Genomic DNA, 24014 nt, shown 5'->3' with positions numbered 1-24014 from the left:
AAGGTCCTGGGTTCAAGGCCTGGGAAAGCAACATACAAAACTATAGAAAAATGCCTTTTCAATTAGAAAAAAAATTTATAGGCAGGGTCGCCCTTCGATAGTTGTTGGGAAACACTCCGAGTGTATATCTGTCCTGAAAACCTTCTCAGCTTCTCTGATCCAGCGAAAATTTATCTATTTTTATTTAGACCAACGCAAATTCGAAGACAAGCTCGGATCAAATATCCTAGAAGGTAAATTGCGAAAAGTCACCTCCATCGGTGAGATATACCTCGACACACTTGCTCTGAACACGTTAGATTTTCCGATTTCTAATTTGTAAAATATAAAAAATTTTAAGCACATATGAGGCTGTCCAAACATTCATATAGCGGCTACACCCTGTATAGATGTTGACTGCCGAGTTGCGATAATCCATAGGTCATAATTTGTGAGTGGTAAGTTCAATGTACATATGTAGGAAGTTTATATATAGATACTATCTATTAGATAGATATGAGGCATCTGCCAGCTTGTGGTTTCAAACGTAATTGTACTTATAGTATAATAATGATAATAACTTGACACAATATACCTCGAAAGAGATTAAGGCCGAGCTTCCACGATGGCCGCCTTATAGTATGCATTTGCAATAAATTATGAAATTTTCATAACAAAGCGAAATGCTAAACAAACATATGAGAAAAGTCAAGAAAAAACAAATTATTCTATATAATATTCTCATGTTGTTGTTGTTGTAGCAGTGCTTAATATTATTATGAATGAAATCAGTTCTACAAAATCACGCTTAGGAGGCGACTGCATGCCTCGGTAATTTCTTGGCCAAAATTTGTTTGGCTATCGACCTAGGCGTATGGTGGGGAGGGAGAGAGGAAGAGGTAGAGTTAGACGAGTTTGGAGAGGTAGAGGAGCCGGAGACTGTGAAGTACGCGGTTAAAATGTTGAGCCTAAATTTTAAACGATTAATCGAGCATTTTTCCAATATTTTTTTTTCGTCAACAGCGTTTTTTAATTGTATTCGGTTGTACTTCCGGCTTTAAAATAAATCTCGAAAGCTTAAACTTAATGCTGAAAATCAAAAGTTGAAAAATATAATTTGTGAACAGCGTTGCTAGTCGCAGATTTTTTTTAAAAACATTTTGGTACACATATGAAATATTTTATATATCCGTAGTTTAATTCACGAAGGTCCTAACCAACAGATTTTTCGAAACTGGGTTTTCCCAGATTCTGGTATAGCATATTAAATTACGCCTTCTGTCAAAATTTATTAGAGCCTATAACAACAGAGCGAGGCACTTTTAAAAAGCCATATCTGTTAATGAGTTAAGTTAACGATATGTTCTGTAATACTATGTTCAAAAGTAGTGTTCATAAAACTCAATTCAACTTACACAATAGTAGCCATCATCCGGTGGCCAAATCCTGAGCCAGAGAAATAATTTTGCATGTAAATGCAACAACAACGATTTGAGCCAGATAAATCCAGATAGAAGTCTGGTTCAATTTGTGAGCAGCTTTGTTTAATAGGGTTTTCGATGTTCACTTGGCAGCACTAGCTGTTTTGAGAGGTAGAACTGTCAGTTTGATGTATGCATAAACAATTTGTTAGCCATATTTAAAAGCAATTTGTTCAACTAGAAAAGAGAAAATGGACAACTTTAAAAAATGAAATTTATATAGTTTTAACATATATTAACTATGTAAACTGTTTTAGTGAAAGAAGAATTTGGTCTAGACAGGAGACAAGAGCTTTTTTAAATGCGTACCTTGCTAGGAAGGAAGAGTTTGCCAGCAATAGGATAAAAAAATATGCCATGGAGAATGTGCTTATGGATTTGGAGAGCCAAGGTGTATAGGTGAGTTTGATGTTAGCCCACGATAGATGTTTACAAAGTTTATTAATAATTTCTTCTTGCTATATTTGTATCTTAACACAGAGTCAACCAACGACGGTGGAGATGCTTTCGGCAAAACTAAAAACTTTAATAAGGGCATATAAACAGAGTGTGGACAATAATGGCAGGACAGGAGCAACGCAATGCAATGCTCCGTTTGCTGATTTGATGGAGGAAATATTTGGTGATAATCCAGTTAAATCAAATAACCACTGCATAAATTTATTCGGCCAGCCTCTAAATCTTCCACCACAGGATGGCACACCTAGCTGTTCCAACGAAGGCGGAAACGAAAAAACATTGCCAAAATGTTATAGAAAACAAAGAAGCTGTAGACCTCCATTGAAAGAAAAAATAATGGAAATGAAAATTCAGTGCAGAAAGGAGCTTGCTGCCAACAAAATAAAGGTCTTCGAAGAGTATGCTGCAAAAAAAATTGAAAACATGGAGCAGGCGCAGCAATTAAAGCAAAAACGGCATGAAGAAAAAATGGCCATACTCAAAGCGTTTATGGATGCAAAAAAAACAATGTGATATATTTATTATGAATTACCTTTTGTACAACATGTGCTATTTTAAGCATGTATGTATAGTTATAGTTAGGAATATGAGTGAAGTCTGTATATATTTATAAACCTAGATTAGTTGTAAGTAGGAATGAACTTTGGAGTATTTTCGCGACAGTTTTTAGTTTGAAAAATGTGAAGTCAACTTCTTTGTGATGTTTTATGAGTACTTTTAACAATGGAGTGTTTTTTGTTTTTGAACATATAATGATGTAGCCTAGATTTAAGAAATATAATAGACGAATTTTCCTTACACCTGTACCTGGATTGGATGTTAGTGTGTTTTACTTTACCTGAAGCAACAAATAATAAATAAATGAATTTATATGAATATAGGAATTTCAATCCATATAAAATTTTTATTTCGAAGAAAATTTCAGTTCGACAAGTATTTTAGAACTATAAACCTAAGCGTATAAGTAAGTATAACCTACGACGGCGTGCTAATAACATTTTTATCGATTAGGTTTTGTAGAACAATACCACGCCTACTTCCAGAAGCCGCTTCGTTCCCTTGCAGATGCATATTGCTTACATGTTCTTCATCCTCTATCAAATTCTCGTCTTCAATGCTGTCGTGTTTCAAGCAACAAATGTTATGAAGAATGCATCCACCTATAATAATCCGAACGATCGATTGCAGGTCTGCTTATCAACCATTGCGTATTTGCGTAAGCTGAGTCTCCAAGCAAACATGAGTTGAATGGAAAAGTGGATGTCATATCATCTAACGCTCGTTGGTATAAACTTCATCGTCTCAAAACTCGGCTGTCATGTAACGAGCCCGGTTCACCAGCTAATATGTCTATAAACATTTTATCTGCGTCTACAACAGCTTGCAATTGCAGGCTATAAAAATGCTTCCGATTGAAATACGCTTCTTTGTTTGATACTGGGGCTTTAATTTTTATGTGCGAGCAGTCGATACAACCAATCACATTTGGAATGCTCTTCATGGCATAAAACTTGCGTATATTGTCCCTTGCTTTGGACAGAGAAGGCCACTGAACATATTCATGGCCAATTGACAATAGCCATTCAATCACTCGCCTTATTACTCTCCATGCAGTTGAAACGATTCGCTATTTCACGAAACGAACTGGTATTTGCCATGTACCACAAAAGCATATATATCTCTTTTGCAGCTCCAACTTTGCATAATCCTCCATGTTCCTTTTTAGAATAAAGTGCGCTTGTATTATGCCGTTCTACAAAATGGTAAAAGACATATTTTTATAAATGACTAAGAAGGGTTAATTGATGTGAAATTCTTACCAATTAAAATATGCGCAGTGGACCGATTCATTCTAAAATGTTTTCTGAAGTCCTGATCTGTATAACCATCAATTGTGTCTAAAAAATTTTCATTTGGAACATGTTCCTCTTCATTTTCCGAAGTGCTTCTAGATAAATTCATTAATTCTTCAGTCAAGCCGCTTGTATTTGCCGATTCCGATGACGATTCATACATAAACTGCAATATATTTAAATGATAGACATGAAGGAAAACACTTACTAAAAACAGCAATGAGTTTTAAAAATGTGTAAACTTACTTCAAACCAATGTTCATTCATGTTTTTCGTTTAATTTTTCACAACGCTTTAATTATATCGGTTTGTTTACTTTTCTTCTTCTTACAACGAAAATGACGTTTTTGGTAGTCCTGCCAACTCTCACAACAATGATCCGGACCATTTCCCGTGAGAATTGAGCGTGATCCGGAGATGTAAAACTCACTGGATGACCACAAGTAATTTGATAGCTAGCTGGCTCATCTCTGCAGCAACAACTTACCTTTGTTCAGACTGTCAAAATGTGCGTGTTGGTATTAGAAGAATGGAATGGAATGAAAAAATAAAACTTTGAAATTTTTGTGTGTTGTAAGAAAATGTGTTCAAAGTTTTGGTTTCATTTTGAGTTTGCCATCTTCTTTTGACAATCCCTACTCAAGTGAAATGAAAAAAATAAAATCCGGCGATGAGCTGAGCCAACCATATAGTTCAGCCATACGTAACTGACGTTTAAATCTACTCAATAAACACACGTTACAAGGTTGCATTTGTAGTTTGAATTTATTGCGTAATTTTTTTTTTAAATTGGCAATTTATTATTACAATTTATTATATGATAAATTGCGTAATAAATTGCCCAAATGGTATAAATTGCCAATTTGGTGTGTGTTTCGACATAGTATAACACAGAAGTGATCGCTGAGTGGGTGTTGTTGTTATATTAACGATAAAGACACTCTATGAAGGTTTTGGGGAATGTTATCGATGTTGATGGGCCTTTGCCGGATGTAGATCCGGTACGTTCTGGTAACAAAGCACCATTAAGGTTCTCGACCCTCTCGGAAACGATTAATATGACCACATACCATAAAGAACTTGGGGTCTCCAGAGCCTCGCCTGCTAAATATGTGTATAATACATTCATATTTTTAACAGGATTTCCCTCGCATAGGTGAGATGACAATTGGCTTGTGGAAGTTTTAAAGCTATAAAGCTTTGTATTGCGCTTATCAACCCCTTGAATCCCATCGCTCAGTGGGTAGAACACATTACTGCAATACAGGGCACGTCAGTTGAAAACCTGGCCACTAACAATTTTTTTTTTTTTATGTGTTAACATCTTTTCTCACGGTATGGGGGAATCCTGAAAGTAAGCGTTAGATATAAGTGTAGTCGTTGGAAATGGTGCTATATTGGGGATACATGTAGCATGCAAAACACACACAGCAACTCAAGGGAAACATGTCACCTATGTACATAAAAATTAAAGTTTCTGAGCATGTATACAATTTTTGGGCAAGCAAGTGCTCGAAAAGATGTATACTAGACTGGGTTGGTCCCCATACAAAAAAAAAAGTTGCTAATGTCCGTCCCTAAATTTAAAGATTATGTTGAGAGGGTTTCGGAAAAATTTTTTTATTTTTTTTGATCCTTCGAAATACAGCCAAAAACTTGGTTATTTGACGTCCGATTTTTAAAATTGATTTGTCATTATTTTGGCTTGAGAAGCTTCACATTTCCGTTTAATGTCCTTGGAAGCTATGAACGCTATCGTGAGTTGAAAAGGGAAGCGAGACGCCTTTTCAGGAAGAAAAAAGCAGAAGCAGAAAGGCGTGAGTGCGAGGAGCTTGAGCTGCTAGCCACCAGGAATAACGCCCGAAAATTCTACCAAAAAATACGGCGTCAGACGGAAGGTTTTAAGACCGGGGCAAACTCCCGTAGGAATGTAAACGGCGACCTTGTAACTGATGTCCAGAGAGTGCTTAGATTATGGAGGGAATACTTCTCTGCTCTCCTCCTGGAGGCAGCAATTTACCGCGCAGAGATGAAGAACCCGATCCCGCAATCGATGATGATGGAATATATGTCGCCCCGCCCGATTATGACGAAGTTAGAATAGTAATAACCAGATTGAAAAACAACAAGGCCGTGGGCGCTGATGGATTGCCTGCGGAGCTATTCAAGTTCGGCGGCGAGGAGTTGGTAAGGCGCATGCAGCAGCTTCTTAGCAAAATATAGGCGGACGAAAGCATGCCCGACGGTTGGAATCTAAGTGTTCTTTGCCCAGTCCACAAGAAGGGGGATACTGCAAAATGCACCAACTATCGTGGAATCAGCCTTCTTAATATCGCATATAAGGTCCTTTCAAGTGTATTGTGCGAAATATTGAAGCCCACCGTGAACCGGCTGATTGGACCTTATCAGTGCGTATTCAGACCTGTTAAATCTACCATCGACCAGATTTTCACAATGCGCCAAATCTTGGAAAAAACCCGTGAAAAGAGAATCGACACACATCACCTCTTCGTCGACTTTAAAGTCGCCTTCGACAGCACGAAAAGGAGCTGCCTATATGCTGCTATGTCTGAATTTGGTTTCCCCGCAAAACCTCTACGGCTGTGCAAAATGACGTTGAGCAACACCATCAGCTCAGTCAGAATTGGGAAGGACCTCTCCGAGCCGTTCGAAACTAAACGAGGTTTCAGACAGGGTGACCCCCTATCGTGCGATTTCTTTAATTTGATGCTGGAGAAAATTATTCTAGCTGCAGAACTTAACCGCACTGGAACAATATACTATAAAAGCGTGCAAATACTGGCATATGCTGATGACATTGATATCATCGGCCTAAACACCCGCGCTGTTAGTTCTGCTTACTCCAAACTGGAAAAAGAAGCGGTAAAGATGGGTTTGGTGGTGAATGAGGACAAAACGAAGTACGTGCTGTCATCGAGCAAAGAGTCAGCGCATATGCGCCTTGGCAACCACGCTACTGTTGGCAGCCATAATTTCGAAATAGTAAAAGACTTCGTTTATTTGGGAACCAGCATCAACACTAGCAACAACATCAGCACTGAAATCCAGCGAAGAATCAATCTTGCCAATAAATGCTACTTTGGACTAGGTAGGCAATTGAAAGGTAAAAACCTCTCTCGGCGAACGAAAATCATACTTTACAAGTCACTTATCGTACCCGTCCTACTATATGGGACAGAAGCATGGACCATGACAACAGCAGATGAAGCGGCTTTGGGAGTGTTCGAGAGAAAAGTTCTTCGAAATATTTATGGACCTCTACGCGTTGGCGATGGCGAGTACCGAAGAAGATTTAATGATGAGCTGTACGAGCTATACGCAGACATCAACATAGTCCAGCGAATTAAAACGCAGCGGCTGCGCTGGCTAGGCCATGTTATGCGAATGAAAGATGATGCTCCGGCCAAGAAAGTGTTTCTATCGGAACCCGCCTATGGAAGCAGAGGTAGAGGGCGGCCCCCACTCCGTGGGAAGGACCAGGTGGAAAACGATTTAAACTCCCTTGGTGTGACCAATTGGCGCCGGTTGGCGGAGCGAAGGAGCGACTGGCGCGCCTTGTTGGACGGCCATAACCGTTTAGACGGTTAAGCGCCAATTAAGTAAGTAAGTAAGCTATGAAGTCGTTTTCACATGATTAGGTCAGCTAACAAAATTTTAGAATTCAGCCCTTCAAATAAGGGAAAAGAGCGGACCACGCCCACATTTTTACTTTTTCAATTTGCTGAACGCGTTAACAAAAAAATTAAATAAAATTTCGAAATGTAGAATTTCGAACTTCGTAAGCCGGTATCTATTTTTTGGAGGCTAAGTTCGAAAAACGGAGATAGTACTTTGTTTACTTAAGCCTCAATCTCTACGAAAAAGTGGGTTTTGTCCAATACCCAGAAAAAAAGTTGATTTTGTCGCATAGTGTTATTATTATAAATACGAAACAACAGGTTTGACTCACTTACTTACTTTGACTTCCCCTATTCATGATATTTGGCATATCTTTATTAACTTTTGATTTTTCGATGGCGCGATATAGGTTAACAGTCGTCCATAGAAATCGACCCAACCCAGTATACACTACTTTTATGTTGGACCTAAAGAGCCAGAGCAAGCATAAGAAAATGTGTTATATAAAATGTTTTTGATTTCAACGTTGATTTCTTTTCTGAACTCCTGGTCGTTGAGATTATAATTTTTTTGAATCAGGTTCAAGACAGTGTTCCTTTTTTGTGTCCATGGATAATTCGAGTTGAAATTAATCATCCTGGACGAGGATACAGAATTGGCATACCGGTTTGTTTTAATGCCATTGTTGGATCTGAGGATTTGAATATCCAAAAAACGCTAACTTTGTATTTTCTTCTTCTTCACAAGTAAATTTGATTTTTGCGTTCGTTTTCTTAATTAAAGCAAATGTGTCATCTAAATATTTCCTTATGTATTTTATATAGATTCCTTTCGATCTTAAATCAGCGATGCTATCGTCTTGTATTTTGTCTAAGACAATGTCCCCTACAGTCGGGGATAGAAGATTCCCCATTGGCATTCCAAATATTTGTTGGTATATTATTTCGTCGCAAACAAAGTAGTTGTTTTCTCTCAAACAAAATTGTAGTACAGATAAAAAAATTTTCCGCTTCTTTTCTTGTTTTTTTTCAAACTGAACGCTTGTATAATTTTATTCGTTTTACCTTTTAAGTGTGTTGGTATAATATCGTAACCTTTGTAGTTCAAGAGAAATTTGAGCCTTTGTTGCATCTTCGCGAGTCCTTTTACAAACATCCCCCTCCACAGAATCAGACAATTCTTACGAGGAAGCAATTTTTATCTATACTAGAGTTTTTGTTTTAATACCCTCAATAACTAACATACAACAATCAAATTTACTTGTGAAGAAGAAGAAAATACAAAGTTAGCGTTTTTGGATATTCAAATCCATAGATTCAACAATGGCATAAAAACAAAGTGATATGCCAAGTCTGTACCTTCGTCCAGGATGATTAATTTCAACTCGAATCATCCCTGGACATAAAAAAGGAGCACTGCGTTGAACTTGATTGAAAAAATGTATAATCTGAGCGACCAGGAGTTCAGAATTGAAACCAACGTTAAAATCAAAAACATTTTATATAAAAACTGATTTCCGAGCACCTTAATAGAAAAATAGATACCAACAAAAAAGAACTACCAAACATTCAAATGAGAACTCAAAAAGAGATAATCAGAAGAAAATATTTACCGGTATAGCATATGTACCAGGACTATTAGACATGAAAACGTTAGGCGCATACATACCCAACAACACTATAGATTTTGTTCGTCGACCACATCAAACACTTACTACAATATTTAAAGTAAATAAAGACAGAACAAACAAGTAAGGAAGTCTGAGTTCGGGTGAAACCGAAAATTACAAACCCAGCTGTACACTTGAAATGCTGTTGTTGTTTGTTTTGTGTGCTTAATAGTGTTAAAAGGCTGCGCAATAATACATATACATATGGTTCTATTCTGAAATAATTTTTCTTCGAGTTATGGCTCCCGAAACATAGAAAATTGCTTAGCCATAAAAGAGGCGGTGCCACGTCCATTTTTTAAAATTTGAAGTTTTTCCTATTTATTGTTATAAATCCACTTGGGAAATGAAATACCATTGATATAAAGATCAAAGATATAGCTTACTTTTTTCGTCCACGACCCTTTTAAAAATCCTTTATATAAAAGTGGGCGTGGTCCTTAACCCATTTCGTAAATTTTTCTGTAATGCATTCCTTATAGTAAATGCAACCTCTCTGCCGAATTTTGTTACGATAGGTTTAACGATTTTTGATTTATGATTATTAATATTTGCAAAATTGATTTTATCACAAGTGGGCGGTGCCACGCCCATTTTAAACAATTTTTGCAAATTTTTATCAAGAGTCTCAATATCAGTCCACACGTCATATTTCAACATTCTAGGTGTATTATTTACTAAATAATCAGGTTTTTTGTGTTTTCCAAAATTTTTTATATTTAAAAAGTGGGTGTGGTTATCATCCGATATCGCTAATTTTCAATACCAATCTTTTCTGGGTCCAGATAAGCTCGTGTACCAATCTTGGTGAAGATATCTCAATATTTACTCAAGTTATCGTGTTAACGGACAGATGAACGGACGGACGGACATGGCTCAATCAAATTTTTTTTCGATGCTGATGATTTTTATATATGGAAGTCTATATCTATCTGGATTTCTTTATACCTGTACAACCAACCGTTATCCAATCAAAGTTATAATACCATGTGTACAAGAACAGCTGTGTATAAAAAGGAACTACTGCAATAAAATATATATAGGAACAACGAAGCGAGCTTTCGGAGTAAGAATATGCGAATATAAAGGAGAAGAAAGATGACGACGGCCTTGGCGCAACACATCAACAAATTCGATCACTCAGCTGATTTCGATAATGCACGCATAATAGATATGGAAAGCAAAACAAAGAGAAGATTAACCTTAGAAGGGCTTCGAATCCAACAGCAGATAAATAATGCCATGAACTACAAAGATGATGTAGATAATATCAGCTGTTCATACAAATGTGGGATAATCAAAAAATGGCGAACAGTTGGGATAGAGTGTAGATGTTTTTTAAATGTAAATATTTGGAATATGTTAAATGTGTATATTTTTGTAAAAATGTGTTATTTATTGAAAGTCTGCAATACATATTAAGGTATGTATGTACCATAATTTAGAAAATATTTTCTAATTATGTTTTCTTGTCTGAACAAATACATAATCTCCCTGAAGAAGACACAATAACGTGTCGAAACGCGTCGAAGAAAAAAAGAAAAACTAATGTTTTTGCTTTAAATCCAACGACCAAATTAGCTCTAACAAATATGACATCAATTTGTTTCATTTGTAGGTGGTATGCGAGATATTTAAATACTTTTTTGAGACCTTTCTGGTATTTCTAGATTTGGCTAATTTAAATTTTGTTTCGGGCAATTTAGAGAATTAAAAATGGAAACATTTAACTGATCGCATTTGCTTTTTAATTGGAGCATTCGCCACATTCTTGAATCGCAACTAAATATTTTCAATATAAGTACATGTATACGAATATACTTAGATCCAACTTAACTACAACAGATCACTTACGCTGAGTTGAACGAATTAATTTTGAAGGCTCAACTAACAAATTGCGGCTTCGCTTGCGGCGGCAGCGCGCATTAGCCTCCCTCTAGGTTACGTTTGTGGGGGTGATTGTGTCTGCCCGCCGTGCACTTAAGCAATTGAATAAAAAAAAAAATCTTTGTAAAAAAATGAAACTATAAAATAATATGTTGATATGCTTATATTACCTATGAGTGACATGTACTTATATACATACATCTCTATACACATACATAGATATGTTTTATGTATAGTAAACAAGCACTTCTTTAGTGATTGAAGATGCTCATATCATACCTATATTTTTATACCTTTCACGAATATGAAATGGTATTTTAAGTCCTTAAAGGAGAAGAGACTGAGCTAATTTGGACATGTCCCTCTGTCCGTCAGTCTGTTGTTTTGTATGTTTGAATGCAACTAGTCCCTCAATTTTTGAGATATCTTGATGAAATTTGGTGATCTGGTATATTTTAATGTTCCAATAGACATTTGTCGGAAGCGACTGGATCCGACTATTATAGCATACATATCCCAAACAACCGATTTTGCAGATAAGGGGGCTTTCTCCATTTTTTTTTTTCTCTTTTTAACTGTTATAAGCTTCAAATTTCCCAGGCCTACAAACATTGCATACAAAATTGTGTAAAAAGATCGTCAAGATCGGCCATATAAATAATGCATTTACCATACAACCGACTATTCACGCAAGACGGTTTTCGTAGTTTCTTCCTCAACTTAACAGCTAGAAGCATGCAATTTTCCTATATGCTGCAAATATGGAATACGTTATTGTCTGATTTCCGAAATCGGTGTAATATATAATATACATATATTCTGATTGTTTAGATTTTATGAATTTTGGAATTTTCACTAGATCCATTTATGAAAGGTGTGAGGTCTTCCGCACACCCGAAGGCAGGCCCGCTCTTTCTTGTTTTTGTCTGGATATATGGATATACATACCCACACGTATTATAGGTACAGTAAAGTACCGTATACGACGTTTTTAGTCTGAATTGAAAGAATCTGTAGCAGTTAAGTTAGTCGTTGAGCGCGGCTTAGTTGTGACGGTGAACTTTTTTGTTGAACTTGTGGCGGTCTAAAAGAAAATGAATTAATTTTACAACACAATGCATTTACTGGATTGAAATGAAAAGTGCATTTTTTGAAAGCGCAGAAATGTATGGAAATTATTAAAAATATTTATAAAAGATAAGCATATTTACGTTGTACATCTATATTCGTGTCCGATTTCTATTTAGTGCGAAAGCTTATTTCTGTGTAAGAAACAATTCTTTAAAAAAAGTTTGCGAAATCAGAACAAAGAATAAAATGTTAATATAAGTAAAAATTTATTAAACTTATTTCATTACATAACACCCAAATAGTTGTAAAAAAAGTGCTACTTCCACTGTGGCATCGTGATAATTATATATATCTTTATGTGTATTATATTTGTATACATAACAAAAACAAACTAATGAATTTTATGTTAAAGCAAATAAATACTAAAGGAACTAAAAAGCAATTTTATGGGATAAATTAATTTAAATAATATACGTTGATGACCACTCTTACTTCCCTGCATTAAAACAAGGATTCTGCAAATATGAGACTTTAAATGACTAATGTTTAATAAAAGAAGTTGGGTGTGGATTGTGCAAGAAGTTAAAAAAAAGTTATACTACTGTGAGAGTTATGGTATGATTGACCTTGACCTGATATGAAAGTATATAAACCGACTGTAGTGCGCGCAATGCACTCTAATTTATTATCTTTGACTTTTCATTTGTGAGTGTACATATGTCAAGCATTTCACGGAAAATTGTAGATTTTCACCGATTTCCTAATTAATCGCTTTTTAATTGTAATGCCTATATATTTGAAATAGGCCACACCTCAACGTGTCGAGAAAGAAGAATTTTAAATTATTATCAACTTAAGAAAAACAAAAATTTTCACGAAAAAAGAAGTCGTTAATATAGGCAAGCGGTAATAAATTTACATCTTGTATAAACAATGCTTTAGATAGCAACAAAATGGATTTTTCTATATAGGAGATGAAAAAATAGCGGACGCCGTGGTGTGATGGTAGCGTTACCACACCGACGATCCTGGGTTCACGCCCCGGGCAAAGCAACATTTAAATCTTAGCAACAAGTTCTTTCAATTATAAGAAAATTGTTCAAAGCGGGGTCCTCCCTCGACAGTGTATGGCAAGCACTCCCAGTGTATTTCTGCCATGAAAAGCTCTCAGTGAAAACTCATCTGTCTCGCAGATACCGTTCGGAGTCGGCGGAAAACAAGTAGGTCCCGTCCCGCCAATTTGTAATAAAAATTAAAAAGAGCACGACGCAAATTGGAAGAAAAGCTCGGCCTAAAATCTCTTCGGAGGTTATCGCGCCTTGCATTTATTTATTTTTTATGATAAAATAAAAACTGAATTTCGTACGTGTCCCATGCGAATGTGCCGTACAAACGATCAAATTTTTACAGAATAATTTGGTTTGGAATAAATGCATTTAAATTTTTTGTTATTTAAATAAACATTCATTTTATTTATTTATTTATTTATTTTCATAATTTTTTTTTTTTTTTTCAAATATTGTAAGTATAGCTGAAAGTTCACCTGATTTGATTGTCTGAAAAGGTTATAGAATTCCTTTAATCTGTCTAATTTGGATTTATTAAAATTAAGTCAATTTCGAGGAGTATGAATATCAGAACAGTATGGACGCCATTTCCAAAGAAATTTTCGGTATTGTTAAGGACAGTGTTTTTCAAGTTGAGTTACGAAGAGTGCGGACGTGAAAGTTTTTTGCTCTGGAATTTTATTTATTATTGCTGGACTCTCTCAACAATAATTACTTTAACTAAGATACCAGCTTACATTAAATAATATTTCAACTTATACTGTAAACATAAACTATAATCTATAAATTTACGAGCTTATAACAAAGAGATAAAAACAAAATTAAGCTCAAAAGAGTGCAAAAAAAAAAAAACAAAAAACAAAAATATTATAATAATAAATTTCTGTTGTGTTGTGTTGTTGTCGCACTTTTGTATTTTTTCGCGTTATGTCAACCAATCCTCCATCTCTTAAGCACCGCTCAAACAAGGTTCTCCGTTACCGAAATCTGCCAAACTTGATGAGAGTGCTATCATCTCTTCTGTTTTGGCTAGATCTCTAACACTTCAGTCTGAGAAGATAGAGTCGCGTTTTGAGAACATTTGTAATAAAATCGTTTACTTCGAAAATTGCGTTTCGATGAGAATTGACGAAGAGATCGTCTTGCTTAATGCTAAAGCTGATGAATTTACTGCGCGCATCAGTTTGCTAGAAGAGAGCACACTCAGACTTCAACAGCAAATAATCGAGTGTCAAGAGCAAGCGAAGAATATGCAGGATGCAGGTGAGCAAAACAACGTATGACTACGCTGCCGACGCAGTTGTATTTGGCGTGCGGTATGCAGGGACAGAAAATCTCAAAAGTTTGTTTAACCGTATTTGTCTTCACATCGATTTTCTGGTGCCACAAGTATGCGACATTTTTCACACATCACGGTCAAGTGAAAAGAGTGCCATCATAATTAAGTTTCATTCGCCTCTTGATCGTAATCGTACACTAAGAGCTCTCCGTGAATATCGCCAACGTACTAAATCTGCCTTATCTCTGGATGTTATTGGGCTGGAAGGAAAGTTCTCCATATTTGAAAGTTTAACTCCAGATAATAGAAAACTTCTACAAAAGGCGATTCTGCTTAGACGAGCTGGCAAACTGGCATCGGTGTTCACGTTGAGAGGTGTTGTTTCCATCAGAGCTTCAAAATATTCTGAGGCTGTTAAAATAACTGAGCTGAGTTGCGATGATTTCAAAAATTGTATATACAATTCTATATATTTTAACTTTTATTTATCTGTTTATTAAATTTGTTTTAACTGATTAAGTAATTGGTAACATGGCCCATCTATTCTTTTTTCACCCTTTTTAGTTGATTGTGCTTCCAAGTTTGGTGCAGCTTGTAGTGTTTTTGTTTTTGAAATAAGATTAAGATTTTGAAATAAGTCTAATGTCTTTTAAAAGCGGTTCATATGGTGTTCGGGAGAATAGTTTGGCGATAGCCGTGTTTTTTAACACGCGTATGTCCGTTTACGCTTAAACTTTATATTGACTGCTAAGAGACAAACTATAAATACACCTCTGAAATTGCTGCGCATAAATTTTGTCCTACTAAATTTCAATACGCATTATACTCAGATGTAACTGAAATATGTGTCTTTGTTTCACCCTGTACACTAATTCTATGTATTATATGTGTGTCCACAATTCATCGCAACTGATTCAGCTATATGTTATACCCTATGGCCATCAGAGCGTTGTGTCTCCGCTTTTCGGTACACCCTGTTGCTGTAGCTAGTTGTTTAACCACAGCCGCTAGATGGGTCTCCTAAGCATTATCTAAGCGAAGATAGGCGTTTTTTAACACGCGCAAACGAAACGTATACGCGCGTGTTAAAAAACACGGCTGATGGTAAACATTCTATGCAAGCGTCACAACGGTTTTAATATTAGCCGTGTTTTTTAACACGCGCATATACGTTTCGTTTGCGCGTGTTAAAAAACGCCTATCTTCGCTTAGATAATGCTTAGGAGACCCATCTAGCGGCTGTGGTAAAACAACTAGCTACAGCAACAGGGTGTACCGAAAAGCGGAGACGCAACGCTCTGATGGCCATAGGGTATAACATATAGCTGAATCAGTTGCGATGAATTGTGGACACACATATAATACATAGAATTAGTGTACAGGGTGAAACAAAGACACATATTTCAGTTACATCTGAGTATAATGCGTATTGAAATTTAGTAGGACAAAATTTATGCGCAGCAATTTCAGAGGTGTATTTATAGTTTGTCTCTTAGCAGTCAATATAAAGTTTAAGCGTAAACGGATATACGCGTGTTAAAAAACACGGCTATTGTTCATTTTAATGCTAGGAGTCTCAATCCAGAAAAGTTAGATATCGTCAGATATGCCTTTGAGTGTTCGGTGGTAGATGTAATTTGTGTAACCGAGACTTGGTTTTCAAATTGCTTGAATGATTTGCAAAATTACACATTGATCCGCCACGACAGAGGCTCTAAGAAAGGTGGCGGAATAGCTGTTTACTGCAGAAACAATATTAGTATGAAGGTCTTATACAAGTCCGAAAACTGTGCCGTAGAACACATGTTTGTGGAACTGTCTGATAGATTTTCTAAAGCCCTGCTGTCATGTGTATATAACCCTAAAAAGATATAAGCTTCGATCAGTTTTTTACTTCCCTGTCACCGCTTTTTGTTGACTACGCAAATATAATTTTTTGCGAAGATTTTAATGTTAATCTTCTCGTACGTGACTCTTATACCTCTAGTTTGTTGAACTATTTATCTGCTTTTGGTCTTTCTGTAGTTAACACGTCAATTCCCACAAGATATTCTAACACAAGTACCCCAAGTCTTTTGGACTTTTTTATTATCTCTGATCTTTCCTCTGTTACGGCGTTTGACCAATTTTCATTCATATCTGACCACGACCTAACATTCTGTGCACTTGTCATTAATCTTGGACAATGTGAGTTTGAAAGAACTTTCCCATTTAGGGACTATCGAAACATTAACGTGGAATCACTGGTTGTTGATGTTAGCTCTGTGAACTGGTCTGATTATTGGTATATTTCGAGTGTTAATGATAAACTCGAGTTCTTAAATAAAAATATGTTAAGTATTTTTAATAAGCATGTCCTTGTTCGCTACAGTGAGATTAAATCTTCGGTGTCCCCTTGGTTCACTCATAGAGAGATTTAAAGCAATCCCTAGCCAGGCTAACTGGGCTTTGTTCAAAGCGGCCAGACACAGTTCGACTTCCATTATCAGAAGTGAGAAGCGAAATTTTTACGCTGCCAAGCTTGATGCTTCCTTACCTCCTAATGTTCTATGGCGTAACCTCAAATGTCTGCGTGTATGTGGTAGTGAGAATGTTGAAGCCTGCACTCTAGATCCTGACCAGCTTAACCAAGCGTTCGTTATCTGCCCTTTAACCGGTCCTTATTACCGCGTATCTGTCGCTCGTGATAATGCCTGCTATTCTGGTAACATATTCAAGTTTAAAGCTGTGTCCGAGTCGGATGTCATAAGGAGTATAGCTAAAATAAAGTCGAATGCTGTCGGTGTAGATGGGATCCCGATTAGGTTCATAAAGAGGGTTCTACCATACATAATCGGCGCCCTACCGTACAGCTTTAAGCACTGCATCACCACGTCCTGCTTTCCTAATCAGTGGAAGGTTGCATCTATTCGACCCATTGCGAAAAAGAGGTCTGCCGATACTCCTTCTGACTTCCGCCCTATAAGTATATTGCCGGCTTTCTCCAAGGCTTTTTGAAGCATTAATATCTGAACAAATCACGAATCACATACAAAATAATCAGCTGCTGTGACCTCTTCAGTCTGGTTTTAGGGCCAAGCATGGTTGCGCAACAGCTATGCTTAAGATTCTTGACGATATTCGTGCTCAATTTGATGAAAACTTTGTAACTTTACTTTGTCTACTTGATTTCTCTAAGGCATTTGACTCCGTTGAACATCAGTTGCTTTGCGCTAAGCTAAAGGCTCACTTTGGGTTTAGAGATGATTCATTGGCATAAATCAACAGCTATTTAACTAGCCGATACCAACGTTTAATAATCGGGTCCAAAATGTCATGCCTTAGCCCACTGTTATTTAGTTTATTCATCAATGATATTTTTACGGTCTACGAGTTCGTCAGTATGCATGCTTATGCGGATGATGTTCAACTTTACCTGTCTAGCCGCATTGATGAGGTTGATGATTTGTGTTCGAAACTCAATGCTGACATTTAATCTATTTCCCTTTGGGCTAATAATAACGGGCTATGCCTCAACCCTAATAAAACGCTTGTTCTGCCTATCTCAAAGAGAAAGCTGATTGATACGAGAATTCCACCTCTCTACATAGGTACCACCCAAATTACGCTAGTGAATAAAATTACCAACCTTGGCTTTGTAATCAGCTCAAGTTTGACATGTGTTGATCACGTTAACTTGGCCATAGGTAAGGTATGTGGTGCCCTGCGGAACTTGCGGCTATCGGCTATGTTCAGTGAACATTGTTCACTCCCTATAACATAAGGCATAAACTGGCTGTTCAGCTAATTTTACCTTATTTGACATATGCTGAATTGATCTACAACAAGCTAGATTCGCACTCTGCTCATAAAATGGATGTGGCCTTTAACCATATTACACGTTAAGTGTATGGACTGCAAAAGTTCGATCATATATCTCGTTGAAAGTCTCGCCTTTTGGTACGTCAAATTTCTGACTATCTTAAAGCCAGGAGCTGCATTTTCCTTTATCGACTAATTCTTTCTAAAACGCTATTATACCTTTATAATAAACTTACTTTCACAAGATCTGCTCGTACAAATGATCTAATCGTACCTACATTTAAATCAGTTTCGCCGACTAGACTTTTTTTCGTAAACACTATACGTACCTGGAATTCTATTCCCAATTCTATAACAAATAATTTAAGTGTATGCAACTATAAGAATGTTATCTATAACTATTTCCCAGACAATACTTAGGACATAGACTGGCCATGTATAATTTTAAAATACCGACATAAAAACTAAATAGCTTTATTTTAAATCGGCCTACGTTATATACATACACACTTTTTAATACATGCTTATTAGTATTTTGTAATTGTTTAGTTGTATACCACTATTAATATTTTCTCGCTTTGTTGTACTATAAAAGATCCATAATCTTGCTGTAATAATATTTCTTATCAATAAACATAAACATGTAAAGGGCTTTATTAATGAAAGGAAAGACAATTTTTAAATGAAATGTTTTCCTAATTTTTTTGCAAGCGTTTTCTGAGTGTATTACATGCCCACCTAATAAAACCGCACTGCGTTTTTTTAGCGCACGCAAACAACCGGCGTTTTTTGCCCGAACCCAAATAAGCATGCGTTGCAACAATGTAAACCATGTGTGCAAACGTCAAATCTAATACTAGGTTCAAACAGAAAAATAAATTGAGGCAATTTCGATTTAAATTGAGTGGTGTTCATACAACTCAATTTAACTAACACAATAGTAATTTGATAGCTGGTTGACTCATCTCTTCAGCAACAACATAACTCTGTTGAGACTGTCAAAATGTGCGTGTTGGTATTAGGCGAATGGAATGGAAGCATACAACTTTGAAATGTTTGCGTGTTATAAGAAAATGTGTTCAATGTTTTTGTTTCATTTTGAGTTTGCCATCTTCTTTTGACAATCCCTACTCCAGTGAATTGAAAAAAAAAACCAGCTGATGAGATGTGCCAACCACATAGTTGAGCCATGCGTAACTGACGTTTAAATCTACTCAATAAACATACTTTACAAGGTTGCTTTTTCAGTCTGAATCAATTTATTACGCAATTTTTTTTAAATTGGCAATTTATTATTACAATTTATTATATGATAAATTGCATAATAAATTGCCCAAACGGTATAAATTGCTAATTTGGTGTGTGTTTGTACATAGTATAAATGTCACGCAGAACAAAAATTGGAAATCGAGTTAGGTTTTCACGCAGCAAATTCAATTTGGGTTGCTCTCATACAAGTTGTATGTGCATGAGACATTTTTGACAGAAAATGACTTGCGTGCATTTATATTAGGTTGGCATGTTAGTATCAAAAAGTTATTTTGTGGCAAAAGTGGAGTTAGCATATTTTATCGAATTCGGGGCGTGATGAGTTTACACAAAAAATTGCATCTTATTTTTCCCCATACAAAAATGAAACACTACTATTTTGACTTATTCTAGAACTCTCAGTTATTGATGTGGGTAATGAGTAAACTCACGACAAATCTGCCCCTTTTTTAAATTGACTAGAATGAATCTTGGTCCGCAAGTAAATATAAATTAAATTCGTAGACGAGATTGCAGAAATGTTTATAATTCATTTCTTTTTTAATGGTTTGGGTAATAAACCAACACTTTGTGTATATGTAAATAACATTAGCATTTATACGAAATGTTATATGAACGCTTGGCGGTCGCCGTGGTGTGATGCTGGCGTGTTCCGCCCACCACACCGAAGATCTCGGGTTCAACAACATTAAAATTTTAGAAACAACGTTTTTCAATTAGAAGAAAATTTTTCTAAGCGGCGTCGCCCCTCGGCGGTGTTTGGCAAGCACTCCGAGTGTATTTCTGCCATGAAAAGCGCTCAGTGAAAACTCATCTGCCTTGCAGATGCTGTTCGGAGTCGGCATAAAATAAGTAAGTCCCGTCCCGCCAATTTGTAATAAAAACAAGTAAGGAAGGCTAAGTTCGGGTGTAACCGAACATTACATACTCAGTTGAGAGCTATGGAGACAAAATAAGGAAAATGAACCTGGGGTAACCCTGGAATGTGGTTGTATGACATGTGTATCAAATGAAAGGTATTAAAGAGTATTTTAAGAGAGAGTAGGCCATAGTTCTATGTATGGACGCCATTTAGGGATATCGCCATAAAGGTGGACCAGGGCTGACTCTAGAATTTGTTTGTACGATATGGGTATCAAATGAAAGGTGCTACTGAGCATTTTAAGAGGGAGTGGGCCTTAGGTCTATCGGTGGACGCCTTTTCGAGTTGTCCCCATTAAGGTGGACCAGGGGTGACTCTAGAATGTGTTTGTACGATATGGGTATCAAATGAAAGGTGGTAATGAGTATTTTAAAAGGGAATTGGCTTTAGTTCTATAGGTGAACGCCTTTTCGAGAAATCGCCATAAAGGTGGACCAGGGGTGACTCCAGAATATGTTTGTAAGATATGGGTATCAAATGAAAGCTGTTAATGAGTATTTTGAAAAGGAGGGATCCTTAGTTCCATAGGTGGACGCCGTTTCGAGATATCGCCATAAAGGTGGACCAGGGGTGTCTCTAGAATGTGTTTGTACGATATGGAAATCAAATGAAAGGTGTTGCTGAGCATTTTAGAGTGGGCATTAGGTCTATAGGTGGACGCCTTTTCGAGATATCGCCATTAGGGTGGGCCAGGGGTGACTCTAGAATGTTTGTACGATATGGGTATCAAACGAAAAGTGTTACTGAGCATTTTAAGAGGGAGTGGGCATTAGGTCTATAGGTGGACGCCTTTTCGAAATGTCGCCATTAGGGTGGGCCAGGGGTGACTCTAGAATGTGTATTTATGATATGGGTATCAAATGAAAGATGGTAATGAGTATTTTAAAAGGGAGTAATCCTTAGTTCTATAGGTGGACGCTTTTCGAGATATCGCCATAAAGGTGGACCAAGGGACACTCTAGAATGTTTGTACGATATGGGTATCAAACAAAAGGTGTTACTGAGCATTTTAAGAGGGAGTGGGCATGAGGTCTATAGGTGGACGCCTTTTCGAGATATCGTCATTAGGGTGGGCCAGGGGTGACTCTAGAATGTGTTTGTACGATATGGGCATCAAACGAAAGGTGTTACTGAGCATTTTAAGAGAGAGTGGGCATTAGGTCTATAGGTGGACGCCTTTTCGAGATATCGCCATTAGGGTGGGCCAGGGGTGACTCTAGAATGTGTTTGTACGATATGGGCATCAAACGAAAGGTGTTACTGAGCATTCTAAGAGGGAGTGGGCATTAGGTCTATAGGTGGACGCCTTTTCGAGATATCGCCATTAGGGTGGGCCAGGGGTGACTCTAGAATGTGTTTGTACGATATGGGCATCAAACGAAAGGTGTTACTGAGCATTTTAAGAGGGAGTGGGCATGAGGTCTATAGGTGGACGCCTTTTCGAGATATCGTCATTAGGGTGGGCCAGGGGTGACTCTAGAATGTGTTTGTACGATATGGGCATCAAACGAAAGGTGTTACTGAGCATTTCAAGAGGGAGTGGGCATTAGGTCTATAGGTGGACGCCCTTTCGAGATATCGCCATTAGGGTGGGCCAGGGGTGACTCTAGAATGTTTGTACGATATGGGTATCAAACGAAAGGTGTTACTGAGCATTTTAAGAGGGAGTGGGCATTAGGTCTATAGGTGGACGCCTTTTCGAGATATCGCCATTAGGGTGGGCCAGGTGTGACTCTAGAATGTTTGTACGATATGGGTATCAAACGAAAGGTGTTACTGAGCATTTTAAGACGGAGTGGGCATTAGGTCTATAGGTGGACGCCTTTTCGAGATATCGCCATTAGGGTGGGCCAGGGGTGACTCTAGAATGTTTGTACGATATGGGTATCAAACGAAAGGTGTTACTGAGCATTTTAAGAGGGAGTGGACATTAGGTCTATAGGTGGACGCCTTTTCGAGATATCGCCATTAGGGTGGGCCAGGGGTGACTCTAGAATGTTTGTACGATATGGGTATCAAACGAAAGGTGTTACTGAGCATTTTAAGAGGGAGTGGGCATTAGGTCTATAGGTGGACGCCTTTTCGAGATATCGCCATTAGGGTGGGACAGGGGTGACTCTAGTATGTGTTTGTACGATATGGATATCAAATTAAAGGTATTAATGAGGGTTTTAAAAGCGAGTGGCCCTTAGATGTATATGTGAAGGCGTTCTCGCGATATCGACCAAATTTTGACCAGGTGATCCAGAAATACATCTGTCGGGACTCTTAATTTATTTATATATGCAATACCACTAACAGTATTCCTGCCAAGAGTTCAAGGGCTGTTGATTTCGCCTTGTAGAACTTTTTCATTTCCTTCTACTTAATATGGTAGGTGTCACACCCATTTTACAAAGTTTTTTCCAAAGTTATATTTTGCGTCAATAAACTAATCCAGTTACCATGTTTCATCCCTTTTTTCGTATTTGGTATAGAATTATGGCATTTTTTTTCATTTTTCGTAATTTTCGATATCGATAAAGTGGGCGTGGTTATGGTCGGATTTCGGCCATTTTTTATACCAAGATAAAGTGAGTTCAGATAAGTACGTGGGCTAAGTTTAGTAAAGATATATCAGATTTTGCTCAAGTTATTGTGTTAAAGGTCGAGCGGAAGGACAGACGGTGGACTGTGTATAAAAACTGGGCGTGGCTTCCACCGATATCGCCCATTTTCACAGAGAACAGTTACCGTGATAGAGTCTATGCTCCTACCAAATTTGAGAAGAATTGGTAAATTTTTGTTCGACTTATGGCAATAAAAGTATTCTAGACAAACTAAATGAAAATGGGCGGAGCCACGCCCATTTTGAAATTTTCTTTTATTTTTGTATTTTGTTGCATCATATCATTACTGGAGTTGAATTTTGACTTAATTTACTTATATACAGTAAAGATATTAAATTTTTTGTTAAAATTTGAATTTAAAAAATTTTTTTTTAAAAAGTGGGCGTGTTCTTCATCCAATTTTGGTAATTTTTATTTAGCACATATACAGTAATAGTAGTAACGTTCCTGCCAAATTTCATTATTATATCTTCAACGACTGCCAAATTACAGCTTGCAAAACTTTTAAATTACCTTCTTGTTAAAGTGGGCGGTGCCACGCCCATTGTCCAAAATCTTACTAATTTTCTATTCTGCGTCATAACCTCAACCCATCTACCAAGTTTCGTCGCTTTATCTGTCTTTTGTAATGAATTATCGCACTTTTTCGGTTTTTCGAAATTTTCGATATCGAAAAAGTGGGCGTGGTTATAGTCCGATATCGTTCATTTTAAATAGCGATCTGAGATGAGCGCTCAGGAACCTACATACCAAATTTCATCAAGATACCTCAAAATTTACTCAAGTTATCGTGTTAACGGACGGACGGACGGACGGACGGACGGACGGACGGACGGACGGACGGACGGACGGACGGACATGGCTCAATCAAATTTTTTTTCGATCCTGATTATTTTGATATATGGAAGTCTATATCTATCTCGATTCCTTTATATATGTACAACCAACCGTTATCCAATCAAACTTAATATACTCTGTGAGCTCTGCTCAACTGAGTATAATGAAAAGGAGCACGACACAAATTGGAAG

At 37.0% G+C, this 24014-nt stretch overlaps 1 protein-coding gene across 4 annotated transcripts in view; it reads left to right on the top strand.

Annotated features, from left to right (window-relative positions):
• The first annotated feature begins 11996 nt into the window (after positions 1-11996).
• The window catches only part of LOC137245646 (solute carrier organic anion transporter family member 74D-like), a 49246-nt gene continuing 37228 nt past the window's right edge, over positions 11997-24014 (top strand). Inside the window, exon 1 of one of the 4 annotated variants that reach the window (XM_067776642.1) lies at positions 11997-12133. In XM_067776642.1, coding sequence (XP_067632743.1) covers positions 12102-12133 — 32 coding nt within the window. In that variant the 5' untranslated portion in view covers positions 11997-12101. Of the gene's footprint in view, positions 12134-14051; positions 14369-24014 lie in introns of those variants that run through there. The other 3 variants (XM_067776640.1, XM_067776641.1, XM_067776643.1) reach the window with 3 other exon arrangements.

Source organism: Eurosta solidaginis, chromosome 3, assembly GCF_040869045.1.
Source record: "Eurosta solidaginis isolate ZX-2024a chromosome 3, ASM4086904v1, whole genome shotgun sequence".
In the NCBI taxonomy this organism is placed as follows: Eukaryota; Metazoa; Arthropoda; class Insecta; order Diptera; family Tephritidae; genus Eurosta; species Eurosta solidaginis.
The sequence above is the reverse complement of the archived record's forward strand: the minus strand, read 5'-3'. Positions and strand labels throughout refer to the sequence as shown.